Source organism: Ranitomeya imitator, chromosome 4 (assembly GCF_032444005.1).
Source record: "Ranitomeya imitator isolate aRanImi1 chromosome 4, aRanImi1.pri, whole genome shotgun sequence".
Classification (NCBI taxonomy): Eukaryota; Metazoa; Chordata; class Amphibia; order Anura; family Dendrobatidae; genus Ranitomeya; species Ranitomeya imitator.
The window spans coordinates 703,598,883-703,617,505 of record NC_091285.1 but is presented as its reverse complement, the minus strand read 5'-3'; the positions used below and the strand labels follow the sequence as shown (position 1 = coordinate 703,617,505).

Below are 18,623 nucleotides of genomic sequence, written 5' to 3'. Positions count from 1 at the left end.
GAACTCCTTCTGATTTCCTCTCCTTTTGCTATGACTTCATTTCTCACCCTCTACAATACAATTCTCCTTCAATGTCTCTTTCTCAGGATGCTGCCGCATCGATAGGCAGTCGCAGCTCCGTGGCCTTCTCTCTAGGCCTCTGACAGGATCCCACCCCTGTCAGGGATCCACTACCTGAGTGGAGCTCAGATAGCTGCTCACTGGGTGAAACCCAGCTTGCTTCTGCCTCACTTCCTATCCAGACCATGAGTTTTACCTAATTGTGAGAAGTGCCCTAATAAATAGGAGCATGGCTCCCCCTGGTGGACTGGAATGTGAAGTGTGTTGTGTGGTTTGTGATACCTGGTAAAGTGATTTCCTTTATTGCTGATGCAACATCACTCCCCCTGGTGGAAGATTGACATTACTGCAACGACCAGGATCCTGGGGTGCTGCATATAGAGCAACGTACACTCCCCTGCCTACCTAACACTGCAGCCTATATACTCCTGAATAAGTCCTTAGAAGGACTGTTGGTTTAGCTGGATTTGAATAGTTTAGCCTGGCTGTGCTATATACTACATGGCTGTTTTATCTACTGCATGGGCTGTGTTACATACTACGTGCCTGTGCTATATACTATGTGTCTGTGCTATACACTACATAGCTACTATATACTATGTGTCTGTGCTATATACTACGTGGCTGTGTTATATACTACATAGCTGTGCTATATACTACATGGCTGTGCTTTATACTACGTGGCTGCTATATACTACGTGGCTGCTATATACTACGTGGCTGTGCTATATACTACGTGGGCTGTGTTATATGCTAAGTGAGCTGTGCGACTCTTTCGCCCGGGGCCCTCAAAAACCTGCAGCTGACGCTGCCTTCACTGATTGGTCGAATCCTGTGTATTGATTGCATTATTCTGAAATCTTCCTAAATAAACTACATACATATTCTAGAATACCCGTTGCGCTAGAATCAGGCAACCATCTAGTATTTTCATAAATACAAAATGCATTAACTGAAATTTATATAATAATAAAGTACAATTCTTTGAATAATTTTGGAAAGAAAAGCATTCTAGATACAAAATTACATGTCAGGTTTGAACAAATTGGGCTTCGTACTGTAGTCCAAAATAGGCAGCATTATAAAGGGGTGAAATCCATGTCATCACCTAAAACACAGATGAAGGCTTTACTATGTAAGCAGAAAAAATAGAGAAATCCAGATGTAACTATTTTTACCTTTGTCTTGATTCTTCCTTCACACTGCAGGCATTCTACACTTTATAGACCATCACCGGTCCGATCTTATTAGATGGATAAGACATGTAGATCCAGTTCTCCATGATCTCCATGACGAATATCTACTGACTGAGGAACAGTACAATGGTCTGAAGGAGAAGACAACATCCAAGGACAAGATGAAAGAACTGTGTGATATTATCAGTCACTGGGAAGATGCAGAAAAGTATAAAGCTTATATGATTCTCCGAGAACACAATGAAGCCATTATTCAATACTTGGAAATGAAGGACAGGACAAGTAGTGAGGACCACACATTGTACTTTAAGGGTTAGTATTCACTACTATCCAAAACTCCATATTGATGCAGGTTAGGTGTAAGGATGAAGAAGATAATTCTGCAGTGTATGTATAGATGGCGTATTAAAGGGAATCTATTGCTAGGCTTTGCTATCCCTTCTGAGAGCGCTTATTCTGCAGGGGCAGCAGAGACCATGACTCCAGCGATTTTTCACTTTCTGTAGTTAAATGTTTGCTCTACTCCTGAAAACTGATGTGAAAAACTTACTGCTCCTAATAAAGTTTTAATATTAGGATTAGGTGAAGATTACTACAGTATGAGGAGTGGAGGTCTCCTATGAGCCAACAGGACTACTATAATTTGGGACTGAAATTGATATAAATTATGGTGCAAATAAGCCTGATATTCTTATTCACAGACAGGAGGATATGAGACAAATATATTCATACATTAGAAGCATCGGGCTCTAGCTAGCTTCATATTAGAAACAGCATATTGTTAGGACTGGCGGAACGCACCAAATAATAATATTAAAGAATATGAGGTGCGTTCACAGTCCGGGGTCCACTGTGCAGAGATGGTACCTGCTGCTGAGTAATGTCAGATGGACGCTTGCTCACACGTGATTTAGACCTCACCCAGTGTGAATGGAAGCGAACTCTGTTGCTTCACAGAGTCGCCGTAATTACGCTGCGCCCTGTTAGCAGTCACAGGGTGCAGCTGAAAGACACTAGTGGGATCCCTATGAATCACCCCCACTAAACTGGTGATTGGACTCGCTCTGACCCTCGGTGGCTTTTAAGCCCGCGCCTGAGGACGCCCTGAGTGAGATGCTGAGTCCAAGCGGGAATTCCCACTCTACTCTGACCGGTTGTCTGGAAAGCATACTGATTGCACATGGTGCCATAAAGACAGGCACTGCAGATAGATACTGAAACGTGTGCTTAGTGTGCAGGTAGCCCTGCCGGGCGCTAGGTAGCTTCCACCATTCGCGAGCAGTCATCAACACAAGGAATGGGAATGATTAAGGAGCTTTCATCCATCGACAGACATTCATCTACACACACACCTATCAATTCTATACTAGCCCATGGCCGTGCTGCCATGCAAACCTTTTATAGCTGTAGTACTCAAGGACCTTCCTAGTGGTCCAATAGGAGCTGATACAGGACCTGAGCATGTGACTCCCGACCTCCAATGGGAGGTCGTCCTGTGGGGGTGCTCAGTATGGGAAAAGCAGGACTTAGTCCCTGAATCGCCTGCTCGCTGCCGATCAGTACTTGCTACAAATGTAGAGCCAGGAAAGGCTGCAGTAACTAAGCACACAGTATCAGCTTGAGCCAGATGCTGGGACCAACGTCTCTGCTGAGAAGGCTCCACTGCGGCTGCAGGAGAATGGGGGACTGCAGCGGACATGGTTCCAGATTCCCCTGTTCTGCAGCGGGAACTCGACTCCTAACATTACCTGCCTCCTAGAGCCCCCTCCCCCTTGATCCTCACTATGCTCAAAGGCTGCAATAAGCAGCGGAGCGCGAATGTGCTCAACAGGCTCCCAGGTCCTGTCCTCCGAGCCATGACCCTTCCAATCCACCAGATAGAATTTTTTTTGCCACGTACCACCTTACACCCCATGATAGTATTCACCTCGCAATCGTCCGTCGAAGAGCCCGATGTCCTGGCAGATGATTCGGAAAACCAGGACATGTGAACGGCTTTTAGGAGGGACACATGAAAGATATCGGTGATAGGCGTGGAGGAAGGGCCAACCGATAGAACACATGATTGACTTGTTCCAGGATCTTGAAGTGGACTATGTAGCGAGGTGCAAACTTAGAGGACTCAACTTGTAGCCTGTTGTTACGGGCGAAGAGCCACACTAAGTCGCCAGGAGCAAATGTCGGACCGGGGCACCAATGTGCATTGGCAGAAACCCTCATTCTCTCCTTGGAGGCCCGGATGGCATCCTGTGTGCGGTCCCAAATGTCACGTGCCTCCACCGCCCAGTCTGCCACCCTAGAATCGATGGGTGATATGGATGCATGGGCACAGTGACACGCAGATGCTGCCCGTAGTTAAGGAGGAATGTAGTCTGCCTGTTGGAGTCGGCTACGGCGCTGTTCAATGCAAACTCTGCCCATGGTAGCAAAGATGCCCAGTCATCCTACCTGGCGGAGTCAAAATGTCACAGGTATGTGACCAGAGTCTGGTTGGCCCTCTCCACCAACCCATTCGTCTCGAGGTGGTACGCAGAAGTGAGATTCAGCTCAATGCTGAGTAAACAACAGAGCTCTCTCCAGAACCAAGACGCAAACTGGGGACCCCGTCACTGACAATTTTGTCTGGCATGCCATGTAGTCTTAAAACATGTTTAATGAACAACGCCGCCAAGGCCCGTGCAGAAGGTAACCGTGGAAGCGGAACCAAGTGTACCATTTTAGAAAAATGGTCAGTGACTACCCAGATAATGTTGCAGCTACGAGACTTGGGTAAGCCCACCAACAAGTCCATCCCGACCATCTTCCAGGGCCTGTCTGCCACCCAACAGGCCGTAGCCCAGCAGGACGTTGCCGAGGAGACCAATTCTTGGCGCAGGAGAAACACACCCGAATACAGTCCCAGATGTGACGGGCCATATGCAGCCACCAGTACATCCTCGCCTGAAACTCTAATGTCCTCTTGGTGCCAAAATGTCCACCCACCCTGGACGAGTGAGCCCAACAGAAAACCTCCGGTCGTAAGTTAGATGGAACGAAAGTCTTGCCTGCGGGCACAGACTCTAGAGAAACCTGAGCCACAGTTCTCGGGCTCTCCAAAGGGACAATAAGCCGAGGCTCCTCCTCCTCCTCCTCTGATGACACAAAGGAGCAGGAGAGAGTGTCGGCCCAAGTGTTCTTCTCCCCTGAGAAAAAATGGAGGGTAAAGTGGAACCGGGAGAAGAACAGGGACCATCTTGCCTGGCAAGACTTTAGCCGCTGGGTGGATTGTAAGTGCACCAAATTTTTGTGGTCGGTAAATATTTGGAAGGGGTAGGGAGCCCCCTCCAGAAGATGTCTCCACTCCGAAAAGGCCAACTTCATGGCTAGCAGCTCCGTGTCCATGATGGAAAAATTCTTCTCTGCCGGTATGAAGGTCTTGGAGAAGAAGAAGCAAGGATGCTTGGTGCTCTAGCACCAAGGGAAGAGGCATCCACCTCCATAGTAACATAGTAACATAGTAACATAGTTAGTAAGGCCGAAAAAAGACATTTGTCCATCCAGTTCAGCCTATATTCCATTATAATAAATACCCAGATCTACGTCCTTCTACAGAACCTAATAATTGTATGATACAATATTGTTCTGCTCCAGGAAGACATCCAGGCCTCTCTTGAACCCCTCGACTGAGTTCGCCATCACCACCTCCTCAGGCAAGCAATTCCAGATTCTCACTGCCCTAACAGTAAAGAATCCTCTTCTATGTTGGTGGAAAAACCTTCTCTCCTCCAGACGCAAAGAATGCCCCCTTGTGCCGGTCACCTTCCTTGGTATAAACAGATCCTCAGCGAGATATTTGTATTGTCCCCTTATATACTTATACATGGTTATTAGATCGCCCCTCAGTCGTCTTTTTTCTAGACTAAATAATCCTAATTTCGCTAATCTATCTGGGTATTGTAGTTCTCCCATCCCCTTCATTAATTTTGTTGCCCTCCTTTGTACTCTCTCTAGTTCCATTATATCCTTCCTGAGCACCGGTGCCCAAAACTGGACACAGTACTCCATGTGCGGTCTAACTAGGGATTTGTACAGAGGCAGTATAATGCTCTCATCATGTGTATCCAGACCTCTTTTAATGCACCCCATGATCCTGTTTGCCTTGGCAGCTGCTGCCTGGCACTGGCTGCTCCAGGTAAGTTTATCATTAACTAGGATCCCCAAGTCCTTCTCCCTGTCAGATTTACCCAGTGGTTTCCCATTCAGTGTGTAATGGTGATATTGATTCCCTCTTCCCATGTGTATAACCTTACATTTATCATTGTTAAACCTCATCTGCCACCTTTCAGCCCAAGTTTCCAACTTATCCAGATCCATCTGTAGCAGAATACTATCTTCTCTTGTATTAACTGCTTTACATAGTTTTGTATCATCTGCAAATATCGATATTTTACTGTGTAAACCTTCTACCAGATCATTAATGAATATGTTGAAGAGAACAGGTCCCAATACTGACCCCTGCGGTACCCCACTGGTCACAGCGACCCAGTTAGAGACTATACCATTTATAACCACCCTCTGCTTTCTATCACTAAGCCAGTTACTAACCCATTTACACACATTTTCCCCCAGACCAAGCATTCTCATTTTGTGTACCAACCTCTTGTGCGGCACGGTATCAAACGCTTTGGAAAAATCGAGATATACCACGTCCAATGACTCACCGTGGTCCAGCCTATAGCTTACCTCTTCATAAAAACTGATTAGATTGGTTTGACAGGAGCGATTTCTCATAAACCCATGCTGATATGGAGTTAAACAGTTATTCTCATTGAGATAATCCAGAATAACATCCCTCAGAAACCCTTCAAATATTTTACCAACAATAGAGGTTAGACTTACTGGCCTATAATTTCCAGGTTCACTTTTAGAGCCCTTTTTGAATATTGGCACCACATTTGCTATGCGCCAGTCCTGCGGAACAGACCCTGTCGCTATAGAGTCCCTAAAAATAAGAAATAATGGTTTATCTATTACATTACTTAGTTCTCTTAGTACTCGTGGGTGTATGCCATCCGGACCCGGAGATTTATCTATTTTAATCTTATTTAGCCGGTTTCGCACCTCTTCTTGGGTTAGATTGGTGACCCTTAATATAGGGTTTTCATTGTTTCTTGGGATTTCACCTAGCATTTCATTTTCCACCGTGAATACCATGGAGAAGAAGGTGTTTAATATGTTAGCTTTTTCCTCGTCATCTACAACCATTCTTTCCTCACTATTTTTTAAGGGGCCTACATTTTCAGTTTTTATTCTTTTACTATTGATATAGTTGAAGAACAGTTTGGGATTAGTTTTACTCTCCTTAGCAATGTGCTTCTCTGTTTCCTTTTTGGCAGCTTTAATTAGTTTTTTAGATAAAGTATTTTTCTCCCTATAGTTTTTTAGAGCTTCAATGGTGCCATCCTGCCTTAGTAGTGCAAATGCTTTCTTTTTACTGTTAATTGCCTGTTTTACTTCTTTGTTTAGCCACATTGGGTTTTTCCTATTTCTAGTCCTTTTATTCCCACAAGGTATAAACCGCTTACACTGCCTATTTAGGATGTTCTTAAACATTTCCCATTTATTATCTGTATTCTCATTTCTGAGGATATTGTCCCAGTCTACCAGATTAAGGGCATCTCTAAGCTGTTCAAACTTTGCCTTCCTAAGGAGACACCGTTCTCTCCTGGTTCTCCTCCTATCTCTCTGACCGATCCTTCACTGTATGTTTTGCTGGTTCCTCCTCCTCTCACCTTCCCCTTACTGTTGGGGTTCCTCAAGGATCAGTCCTAGGCCCCCTTCTCTTCTCGTTGTATACTGCCCCTATTGGACAAACAATCAGTAGATTTGGTTTCCAGTACCATCTCTATGCTGACGACACCCAATTATACACTTCTGCTCCCGATATCACACCGACCTTTTTAGAAAACACCAGTGATTGTCTTACCGCTGTCTCTAACATCATGTCCTCCCTCTATCTGAAACTAAACCTGTCAAAAACTGAACTCCTCGTGTTCTCTCCCTCTACTAACCTACCTTTGCCTGACATTGCCATCTCCGTGTGCGGTTCCACCATTACTCCAAAGCAACATGCACGCTGCCTTGGGGTCATCCTTGATTCTGACCTTTCATTCACCCCCTACATCCGATCACTGGCTCGCTCTTCTTACCTGCATCTCAAAAACATTTCTAGAATTCGCCCTTTTCTTAATTTCGACTCTGCAAAAACTCTGACTGTTTCACTTATTCATTCTCGTCTGGACTATTGTAACTCTCTACTAATCGGTCTCCCTCTTGCAAAACTCTCCCCGCTCCAATCTGTCCTGAATGCTGCAGCCAGGATCATATTCCTCACCAACCGTTACACCGATGCCTCTACCCTGTGCCAGTCATTACACTGGCTACCCATCCACTCCAGAATCCAGTACAAAACTACTACCCTCATCCACAAAGCACTCCATGGCTCAACACCACCCTACATCTCCTCCCTGGTATCAGTCTACCACCCTACCCGTGCCCTCCGCTCCGCTAATGACCTCAGGTTAGCATCCTCAATAATCAGAACCTCCCACTCCCGTCTCCAAGACTTTACACGTGCTGCGCCGATTCTGTGGAATGCACTACCTAGGTTAATACGATTAATCCCCAATCCCCACAGTTTTAAGCGTGCCCTAAAAACTCATTTGTTCAGACTGGCCTACCGCCTCAATGCATTAACCTAACGATCCCTGTGTGGCCTATTTATAATAAAAAAAAAAAAAAAAAAAAAGGTTCCTCGCATCATGTTCTCATACACTTTATGCAGTATTAGCCCTCTGTGTCTGTACTGCTACATACTTAGGCAGGTAACTGGTTCATGCAGCTTTACATGAACACCTGAGCCTTACACTATGGCCGGTCCGAATAACTAAAGCAATTGTTACCATCCACCTTTCGTGTCTCCCCTTTTCCTCATAGTTTGTAAGCTTGCGAGCAGGGCCCTCACTCCTCCTGGTATCTGTTTTGAACTGTATTTCTGTTATGCTGTAATGTTTATTGTCTGTACAAGTCCCCTCTATAATTTGTAAAGCGCTGCGGAATATGTTGGCGCTATATAAATAAAATTATTATTATTTATTATTATTCCTAAAGTTCAATGTTTTTGTGACTCCCTGACAAGTCCCCCTAGTGAAAGACAGGTGAAACTGCACAATATTGTGGTCGCTATTTCCTAAATGCCCAACCACCTGCAGATTTGTTATTCTGTCAGGTCTATTAGATAGTATTAGGTCTAAAAGTGCTGCTCCTCTGGTTGGATTCTGCACCAATTGTGAAAGATAATTTTTCTTGGTTATTAGCAGAAACCTGTTGCCTTTATGGGTTTCACAGGTTTCTGTTTCCCAGTTAATATCCGGGTAGTTAAAGTCCCCCATAACCAGGACCTCATTATGGGTTGCAGCTTCATCTATCTGCTTTAGAAGTAGACTTTCCATGCTTTCTGTTATATTTGGGGGTTTGTAACAGACCCCAATGAGAATTTTGTTACCATTTTTCCCTCCATGAATTTCAACCCATATGGACTCGACATCCTCATTCCCTTCGCTAATATCCTCCCTTAAAGTGGACTTTAGACAAGACTTTACATAGAGACAAACCCCTCCTCCTCTCCGATTTTTACGATCCTTTCTAAACAGACTGTAACCCTGTAAGTTAACTGCCCAGTCATAGCTTTCATCTAACCATGTCTCGGTTATTCCCACTATGTCAAAGTTACCTGTAGATATTTCTGCTTCTAGTTCTTCCATCTTGTTTGTCAGGCTTCTGGCGTTTGCGAGCATGCAGTTTAGAGGATTTTGTTTTGTTCCAATCTCCTCACTGTGGATTGTTTTAGAAATGTTCTTACCTCCCTTCTGAGTATGTTTTACTGGGTCGTCTTTGTTCGAGTCTAATGTTTTTCTTCCCGTCCCCTCTTCTTCTAGTTTAACGCCCTCCTGATGAGTGTAGCGAGTCTTCTGGCGAATGTGTGTTTCCCAAGTTTGTTGAGGTGTAGTCCGTCTCTGGCGAGGAGTCCATCATACCAGTAATTCACACCGTGGTCCAGGAATCCAAATCCTTGTTGTCTGCACCATCGTCTTAGCCAGTTGTTTGCATCAAGGATCCTGTTCCATCTCCTGGTGCCATGCCCGTCTACTGGAAGGATAGAAGAAAAAACTACCTGTGCATCCAGTTCCTTTACTTTCTTCCCCAACTCTTCAAAGTCCTTGCAGATTGTCGGTAGGTCCTTCCTTGCCGTGTCATTGGTGCCAACATGTATCAGAAGAAATGGGTGGACGTCCTTGGAGCTGAAGAGCTTTGGTATCCTATCGGTCACATCCTTGATCATCGCACCTGGAAGGCAGCATACTTCTCTTGCAGTTATGTCCGGTCTGCAGATGGCTGCTTCGGTGCCTCTCAGTAGTGAGTCTCCCACCACCACCACTCTTCGTTGCTTCTTGGCTGTACTTTTTGCTGTCACTTGTTGCTGTGTGCCCTTTTCTTTTTTGCTTGCTGGTATTGCTTCATTCTTAGGTGTGCCATCTTCATCCTCTACAAAGATTTGATATCGGTTCTTCAGTTGTGTGGTTGGTGATTTCTCCATGGTCTTCTTGCTTCTTTTGGTCACATGCTTCCACTCATCTGCTTTTGGAGGTTCTCTGACACTTTTTGCACCTTCTGTGACCAGTAGAGATGCTTCTGTTCTGTCTAGAAAGTCTTCATTCTCTTTGATGAGTTTCAAAGTTGCTATTCTTTCTTCCAGACCCCGCACCTTTTCTTCTAAAAGGGCCACTAGTCTACACTTCTGACAGGTGAAATTGGATTCTTCTTCTGGTCGATCTGTGAACATGTAGCACATGCTGCAGCTCACCATGTAGGTTGTCACATCTGCCATGTTGCTCCTAGATCCGGCTGACTTGCTGTGTGTTTTCCTTCTTGTGTAATCTACTCAGCCAAGCTCTCTTGCAATAATGTCCTACAGGCAAAAATTTGCGCAGTAGACATGTCCACAAAAAGTTACGTGTCCATTACGGCGCACTGGGTTAATGTGTTGGATGCATGGTCCACAGGGGACAGCCTACAAAGTCTGTCTGCAGTCCTTAATTCAAATTGTCCTCCGCTGACCACACCACTGCTGCACGTGTACCCCTGGAACCAATTTTAAAGTGCCTACAACCTAATTTTGTTATGTTAGGGCTACTACGCCTGTCTGCGGTCCCTCCTTCCAATACTCGTCCACTGACCACACCACTGCTGCCCGTGGACCCTTGGAACTGATTTTTAATTGCATAGAGCATCCTTTTTTTTAATATTAGGCGTACAAAGTCTGTCTGCGGTCCACTATTGAAATTGTCCTCCACTGCCCAGAGCAATGCTGCCTGTGTACCCCTGTAACCTTTTTTAAGCTGCAGTGAGCCACATTTTTGGTTTAAGGCCTACTACCTGTGTCTGTCTGCGCCACTTAATACAGCTGTCCTCCTTTGAAAAAAGCAGAGCATCAATAGTCTTGTTTTCAGCCTCTAGGAATTTTAAAACTGCATTGGGGCTACTACTTTGGTAGGGCCTACTAACGGTGTCTGCCACCCCAAGGTGTTCCCCAGGTTTCCTCTCCATTTTTTCGATCTTCCTACTCTCGTTTAGTAGTTGTTGCAAACTACACTGCATTAGGCCTACAAATTGGATATGGGGTGTAGAGAGACGGTGTGTTCCACTCCAAGGTGTTCCCCAGGTTTCCTCTCCATTGCTTTGGTCTTCCGACTCTCGTTTAGTAGTTGTTGCAAACTACACTGCATTAGGCCTACAAATTGGGTATGGGGTGTAGAGACGGTGTGTTCCACTCCAAGCTGTTCCCCAGGTTTCCTCTCCATTGCTTTGGTCTTCCGACTCTCGTTTAGTAGTTGTTGCAAACTACACTGCATTAGGCCTACAAATTGGGTATAGGGTGTAGAGAGACGGTGTGTTACACTCCAAGGTGTTCCCCAGGTTTCGTCCACATTGCTTCGATCTTCCTACTCTCGTTTAGTAGTTGTTGCAAACTACACTGCATTAGGCCTACAAATTGGGTATGGGGTGTAGAGAGACGGTGTGTTACACTCCAAGGTGTTCCCCAGGTTTCGTCCACATTGCTTCGATCTTCCTACTCTCGTTTAGTAGTTGTTGCAAACTACACTGCATTAGGCCTACAAATTGGGTATGGGGTGTAGAGAGACGGTGTGTTACACTCCAAGGTGTTCCCCAGGTTTCGTCCACATTGCTTCGATCTTCCTACTCTCGTTTAGTAGTTGTTGCACACTACACTGCATTAGGCCTACAAATTGGGTATGGGGTGTAGAGAGACGGCGTGTTACACTCCAAGGTGTTCCCCAGGTTTCGTCCACATTGCTTCGATCTTCCTACTCTCGTTTAGTAGTTGTTGCAAACTACACTGCATTAGGCCTACAAATTGGGTATGGGGTGTAGAGAGACGGTGTGTTCCACTCCAAGGTGTTCCCCAGGTTTCGTCCACATTGCTTCGATCTTCCTACTCTCGTTTAGTAGTTGTTGAAAACTACACTGCATTAGGCCTACAAGTTGGGTCTGGGGTGTAGAGACGGTGTCTTCCGCTCCAAGGTGTTCTCCAGGTTGCCTTTACTGAGCTTCTATCTTCAGGCTCTTGTTAAATAGTTGTTAAATGGAACAACTGCATTTGGCGTACTAGTTGGTTTGGGGCCTACTAACAGTGTCTGCCGCTCCTTGCTGTTCTCCTGGTTTCCTGTCCTGAAATTCCATTTTCAGGCTCTCGTTAAGTAGTTGTTAATGTTAGACTGCATTTGGCCTACTAGTTGGGTTGGGGCCTACTATCGGTGTCTGCCACTCCTTGCTATTCTCCTCCACTGAACAAAGCTGTGCCGCCTGTTTACTGCGGTTGCCAATTTTGAACTGCATTTCGACTACTTACTGATTTGGGCCTACTCTCTGTGTCAGCCTCTCATTCCAGTTGTCCTCCACTGCAATGCCCCCTGGTTAGTCATGTGTTACCAATTTTGAACTGCATTTAGCCAACTTTATTCTTTGGGCCTATATCTGTGTTTCCTCCTCATCCTGCCCATTGCCCAGCCAGTGATAGATGAGTCTGCTGGTACATTGACCCATAACGCAAAATTCCCCGTGCACGCTACACAGCAAGATTGTGACCCTGCTGAAAGTCAGGTTCCTCTTCCCGCATACCATACCACCTTACACGGGGACAAAGAGGAAGGTGCAGATGAAAGTGCAGGTTCCTTCATCAGGTGGGGGGAGGAATACTAGTTGGCGACGTCACTGGCACAGGGCCTCTCATAGTACGCAAAAGTGTTGCTGCCGGTGGGAGGCGCCCCCGCCGTGCAAACACACCGCTGTACTTTGAGGGGCCCTGTGCCAGTGCCAATGCCAACTAGTGGGCCCCCCCTGCTTGCTCAGGATCACAGCACTTGCAAAGTTTAAATACTTACCTCTCCCTGCTCCACTGCCGTGACGTGTTCCAGATTTCCTGGGCCCACTAATTACTTGAACCAGCCCTACCCCCCACAACTTTAGCCAAATGACCCCCAATTTCAAATGCCTTCCAATTATTATAAGCTAAATTACGATTGACAAGCTTCAGTAACAAGAATGGATGTTTTTGCCATTAAAATGGGCAGTGTAGGTGTTTTCCTGGCCTCCACTCACTGCCGACTATACTCCCCCATTGACTTGCATTGGGTTTCGTGTTTCGGGCGATACCCGACTTTTCGCGATAATCGGCCGATTCCACTCGACTCGACTTCTAAGATAGTCGGGTTTCGCGAAACACGGCTCGACTCTAAAAAGGTCAAGGTCGCTCAACCCTAATGGAGAGGTGTCAATGAGACATGTGAACTGTAGCTTGGGAAAATATTCAGAAACTTTCCCACGCTACAGTTCATATGAGTACAAGCCGCCAGGGGGCAGAGTTTTGGTGATGTCACCGCTAGTCACCGAAGCTCCGCCCCTGCATTTCATTCATTCCCCAGTCTTTTACAGCCTGGATCAGCAGAATTAGCACCGCTCCTGGTTGTAAATGAATTAACCCCTTCAGATGGATTACTGCATGGGACATGAATGTATGGCGGACAGGTATGGGATATTGTTGCTTTTTTTATTTTGGAATTTTTTACAGGACAGGGAGGGTCTTCGGTTGGATTGAGCGTACAATAAACATATTAAAAACCTGTGTGTTTCTTTCTTTCTTTAAATAAAATACTTTATTCTTTGTGTGTGTGTATTTTTAACTCTTTCCTACTAATGGATTAGTAATAGATAGGTGTCTCATTGACACCTCTCCATTATTAACACAGCTTAATGTCACCTTACAATAGCAAGGTGACATTAACCTCTTGTTACCACATATGCCAATGCCACAGGGGGAGAGAGGCTAAGGCTGGGGTGGCTGGGGGCAGACTTTTTTAGCCAGGGGTGGACAATAACCATTGTCCCTCTCTAGGCTATTAATATCTGCCCTCAGTCACTGGCTTTCCCTCTCTGGCGGAGAAAATTGCGCGGGAGCCCACGGCACTTTTTTCCATGAAATAACCCTTTAAATTTAACACCTAGAGCTACCAAATTTTACACACAAACACTACTAACATTATTAGTGAGGTATATAGAAAAGTATAACAGATATGCAATGGTTTACTGTATGTAAACCATGTCTCATATTCTGTTGTGTTCGGGAATTGTTAAGCAAAAGCCGATAATTAAATTACTGGCTTTTTTGCTATCTAGCGCTGTATGAAATACATATATATATACCTCTATACTATGTGTAGACATTTATTTTAGCTATTCTATTTTAACCTGTCAGTATGATTTTACTGTACACCGCACTGAATTGCTGACTTTTCTATAGAACACCGCTGCGTATTTCTCGCAAGTCACGCTGATGGTCCTTGTGTAATCTGTATTTTTCTCGCCCCCATAGACTTGCATTGGCATATTTTTGGAGGAATACGGTGACAAATGCAGCATGCTGCGATTTTCTCAGCCCATAAAATATAGTCGAGAAATATAAGGCAGATAGGAGCTGCCCCGTAGAGAATCTTTGGTCCGTGTGCAATGCGTAGTTTTTGCGCCTCTCATACGTCCGTATTTCTCTTTAGCGTGACCCCGGCCTAAAAGTTATTCACCTACAAAATGTGATGAGTGGTTTTGTTGGAACTAAAACTTTCATGATCGGACATTTTTTCAGGAGATACTAATATTTCCTGAGAATTCTCTAGGTTGATAGGTTCCCCTTATTATAGGAGGTAATGAAATTCTATTTCCAGCAAACTGTGTTGCTTGTCTACTTAGTGGCAATTTTTTTGCCACCGCCAAGGCATTCAGTTTGCGTTAATTCTAGATTCTTCTCAAAAGCTGTTTTTATAATTTCTTTGGGGTACCTTTTTTCTATAATCCTTGTCTTTAATCATTTGGATTAAGTCACATAATTCTTAGTCAATGTACAATTCCTCCTAATGAGGCGGAATTGACTCCAAGCTATATTTTATCTCTATTTTGTAAAATATGAGCTGTAAAAATCTAAATAACTGTTGCCATCTACAGGCTTATAATTGATTTTATTCATCATTTCTTTTATATGGAATAACTCCAAATCTAAAGAATAATTTTATCTTTAGCAATGTGCGCAGTAAAAGTTATTCCCCAATCATTACCATTCAGTTCATTAACAAATGCAAAGTCTTCAGATTCAGTGCTGCACCATATGAAGAACAAGTCATCGATACAACGCCGGTGATATCTGATATGTGTGCAATAGATGCCAGACTTAGTCAGCGATAGGGACTCGAATCTCCCAATAAAGAGATTGGAAAAACTTGGGTCAACCTTGTGTCCGCATTGTAGTCCAAAATCGCTGTAAATCCTGTTATTCTGGACAGAAAATGTATTATGTTTCAATATCAACCTAAAGCCATTCAGAAGAAAGGTTCTAAGATGAGAATTCATGTGTCCGCATGTGGCGATTTGAGCTTCACGGAGGAAGAAAGGAGGACGTAAGCTGCCATCCACAGCCCTCCTCAACGCAAGTGTGAAACCACCTTTAAATAAATTGGTCCTATGTTGTTCCTGAAATGTCAGTGTCCTGCGAGTGTAATGAGAACACAAAATGATTTATATCACCTAACATCCAAATGACACCCCAATAACATGCAATTTTAACATTCGCTTTTACATAGAGTAATTTTCTGTCATTTTATACCGTAGTTCTCAACAGAAAAATTCTTCAACACATATATCTTAGTTGGATCGATAGAAATAAATAGAAATATATAGAGAGATAATAGAAATAGAGAGATAGATGTAGATTGCTAGTGAGATAATAGAGAAATAGATATAGATAGATAATAGAAAGAGAGAAGTAGAATATAGATAGATAATAGAAAAAGACATAAATAATAGATACAAATATGTGAGTGATTTATGCATTTGCCAATGCAAAGCTGACATCAACCCCAATACTATCACCCCATTTGCCACCACACCAGGGCAAGTGGAAAGAGTGAGGGTAAGTGCCATAAATGGAACAACTTGGAAATGCTCCTTTTCTTGGGCAGCTGAGAGCAGGTGTTCTTAGTCATGGAGGGGCCAATATCCATGGCCATTTCTTAGTCTATTAATATCAGCCAGCAGCTGTCTTCCTAGCCTATGCTGGTTAATAAATATAGGGGTACTCAACATCATTTCTTGGGGGGTCCCCATTTTAATAACTGGGAAAGGCTAAGTATACAGCTGTGAGCTGATATTAATAGCCTGGGAAGGGTATTACCTCCTTCCCATGCTATAAATATCTGCCCCAGCTGTCAGCTTTGCATCTGCTGGTAAATAAAATTTTGTGGGATCCCATGCCATTTTTTCAGAAATGTAGTTATTCAGTAATGAAATCCATGAACAGTAAGGGGCACTAATTCTATATGTGACTGACATCTTTATATCTACCTATTCTATGTGTATATATGTATTCTATCTATTCTATTCATTTGGGTCACACTGTGATTTTGCACGATTGATGAAATGTTGGGTTTTTAAGGAGTCAGGTATGTAAAAATCAGATGACATTAGCACGGTCCATATGCCGTGCATTTTTTTTCTCGCACCCATTTACTTATATTGGTGAGTTTCATCTGAGATACAAGGAAAATCGCAACGTGCTTTGATTTTTTTTTCTCAGTCTGAGAAATATATTGCAGATGAGCAAGGAGTCATAGAATAACATGTAATCCAAATTATTTATATCAACCAATATGTCCAAAAATTAGGGGGGCCCTTCTACACACGATATCACAAAAAATCTCATCTTGTATAATACTCATCATGGGAATATGAAGAGATCCCGAATGTAGTAAGGTTAAAACATAACTTTTATTTAGTAATACATAAAAAACAGTAAAACCAATTACATTTTTAATTGGTTTTACTGTTTTTTATGAATTACTAAATAAAAGTTATTTTTTACCTTATTACATCGGGATCTCTTCATATTCCCATAAGTATTATACAAGATGGGATTTTTGTGAAATCTGATTTATTTGCAGATTGCTCTCGTCCATTTTTCTTGCTGTAACAGTATGGGCCCATAAGGTTCAAAACTGATCGCACTATCACTGATATCACTTTAATGAACTCTGTCAAGCTTGCATTACACCGGTTTGAGCGGAGAGGTCCGGGCATGTCTGTTGGAATATTTTCAATATATAATGCATAAATATTATTAGTGAATAGGCTTTGCATGTACAGTATAACTTAAAATCTAGATGTGTCAGGCAAATTCAGAGTTTATATTTGGAATCGGCGAGTTCAATTTAGTATAAATCACATGTTTTACTCTCAGTTGAAAAAATTGTTGCATGGTGCAATTAACTAAAAAAAACTGCGATTTTTAGAAAAAATTGTCTAAAATGATATATTTTCATAAATACAAAATGTATTAACTGAAATTTATATAATAATAAAGTACAATTATTTGAGTAATTTTGGAATGAAAAGCATTCTAGAGTCAATATCACATGTCAGGTTTGAACAAATTGGGCTTCGTGCTGTAGCCCCAAATAGGCAGCATTATAAAGAGGCGAAATCCATGTCATCCCCTAAAAAACACAGACAAATACTTTACTATGATATGAAGCAGAAAAAATAGAGAAATCCAGATGTAACTATTTTTACCTTTGTCTTGATTCTTCCTTCACACTGCAGGCATTCTACACTTTATAGACCATCACCGGTCAGATCTTATTAGATGGATAAGACATGTAGATCCAGTTCTCCATGATCTCTACGACCAATATCTACTGACTGAGGAAGAGTACAATGGTCTGAAGGAGAAGACAACATCCAAGGACAAGATGAAAGAACTGTGTGATATTATCAGTCACTGGGAAGATGCAGAAAAGTATAAAGCTTATATGATTCTCCGAGAACACAATGAAGACATTATTCAATACTTGGAAATGAAGGACAGGACAAGGAGTGAGGACCACACATTGTACTTTACGGGTTAGTCTTCACTACTATCCAAAACTCCATATTGATGCAGGTTAGGTGTAAGGATGAAGAAGATAATTCTGCAGTGTATGTATAGATGCCGTATTAAAGGGAATCTATTGCTAGGCTTTGCTATCCCTTCTGAGAGCACTTATTCTGCAGGGGCAGCAGAGACCATGACTCCAGCAATTTTTCACTTTCTGTAGTTAACTGTTTGCTCTACTCCTGGAAACTGATGTGAAAAACTTACTGCTCCTAATAAAGTTTTAATAATAGGATTAGGTGAAGCAGAGGAGTAGCTAGGGTTTTGGTCCATAGGGGGCAAAGCTTCTTAGTGGGCCCCTAACCAGGTAACCTTGATTATAACTCGTGATGCGCCCTAATAGTGGAGGAGAACCTCAGCAGATGACCGCGCTGCTACTGAAGATAATCTTTATATGAGGACAAACATGGATATTACCGCCATATGGTCAGTGGTAGATACCAGTCCTACAGAACATAGATCACAGCACAGTTACAGATAATGACTTACCACTGACGTTCTTTCTGATGGATTTGTCACTTTTCCCATCTTTTCCATCTGGCCCAGACCGACATGACAACTTTTTCCAGCCAGGACTCGTCTGCAGAGAATACAACAAAGACACTTTTTGGAAGTGCATTGAGCAGCAAAGTGGATTGCAGCTGAGGGGAAAAAGAAAAAAAAAATATTCTTTAAATCTTCAGCTTAGCGACTGTGAACGAGCTGAGTGTGACCTGAGTGTAAGTGTGGATAAAGACAAAACACACGGCACTCAAGGATCCTGTGTGGTGCCCAAGTCA

At 43.3% G+C, this 18,623-nt stretch overlaps 1 protein-coding gene across 1 annotated transcript in view; it reads left to right on the top strand.

Moving 5' to 3' along the window:
• LOC138677399 (uncharacterized) overlaps positions 1 to 18,623 on the top strand; it is a 628,383-nt gene that overhangs the window by 145,048 nt on the left and 464,712 nt on the right. Inside the window, exons 6-7 of the mRNA XM_069767493.1 lie at positions 1,269 to 1,568; positions 17,514 to 17,813. Coding sequence (XP_069623594.1) covers positions 1,269 to 1,568; positions 17,514 to 17,813 — 600 coding nt within the window. The remainder of the gene's footprint in view (positions 1 to 1,268; positions 1,569 to 17,513; positions 17,814 to 18,623) is intronic.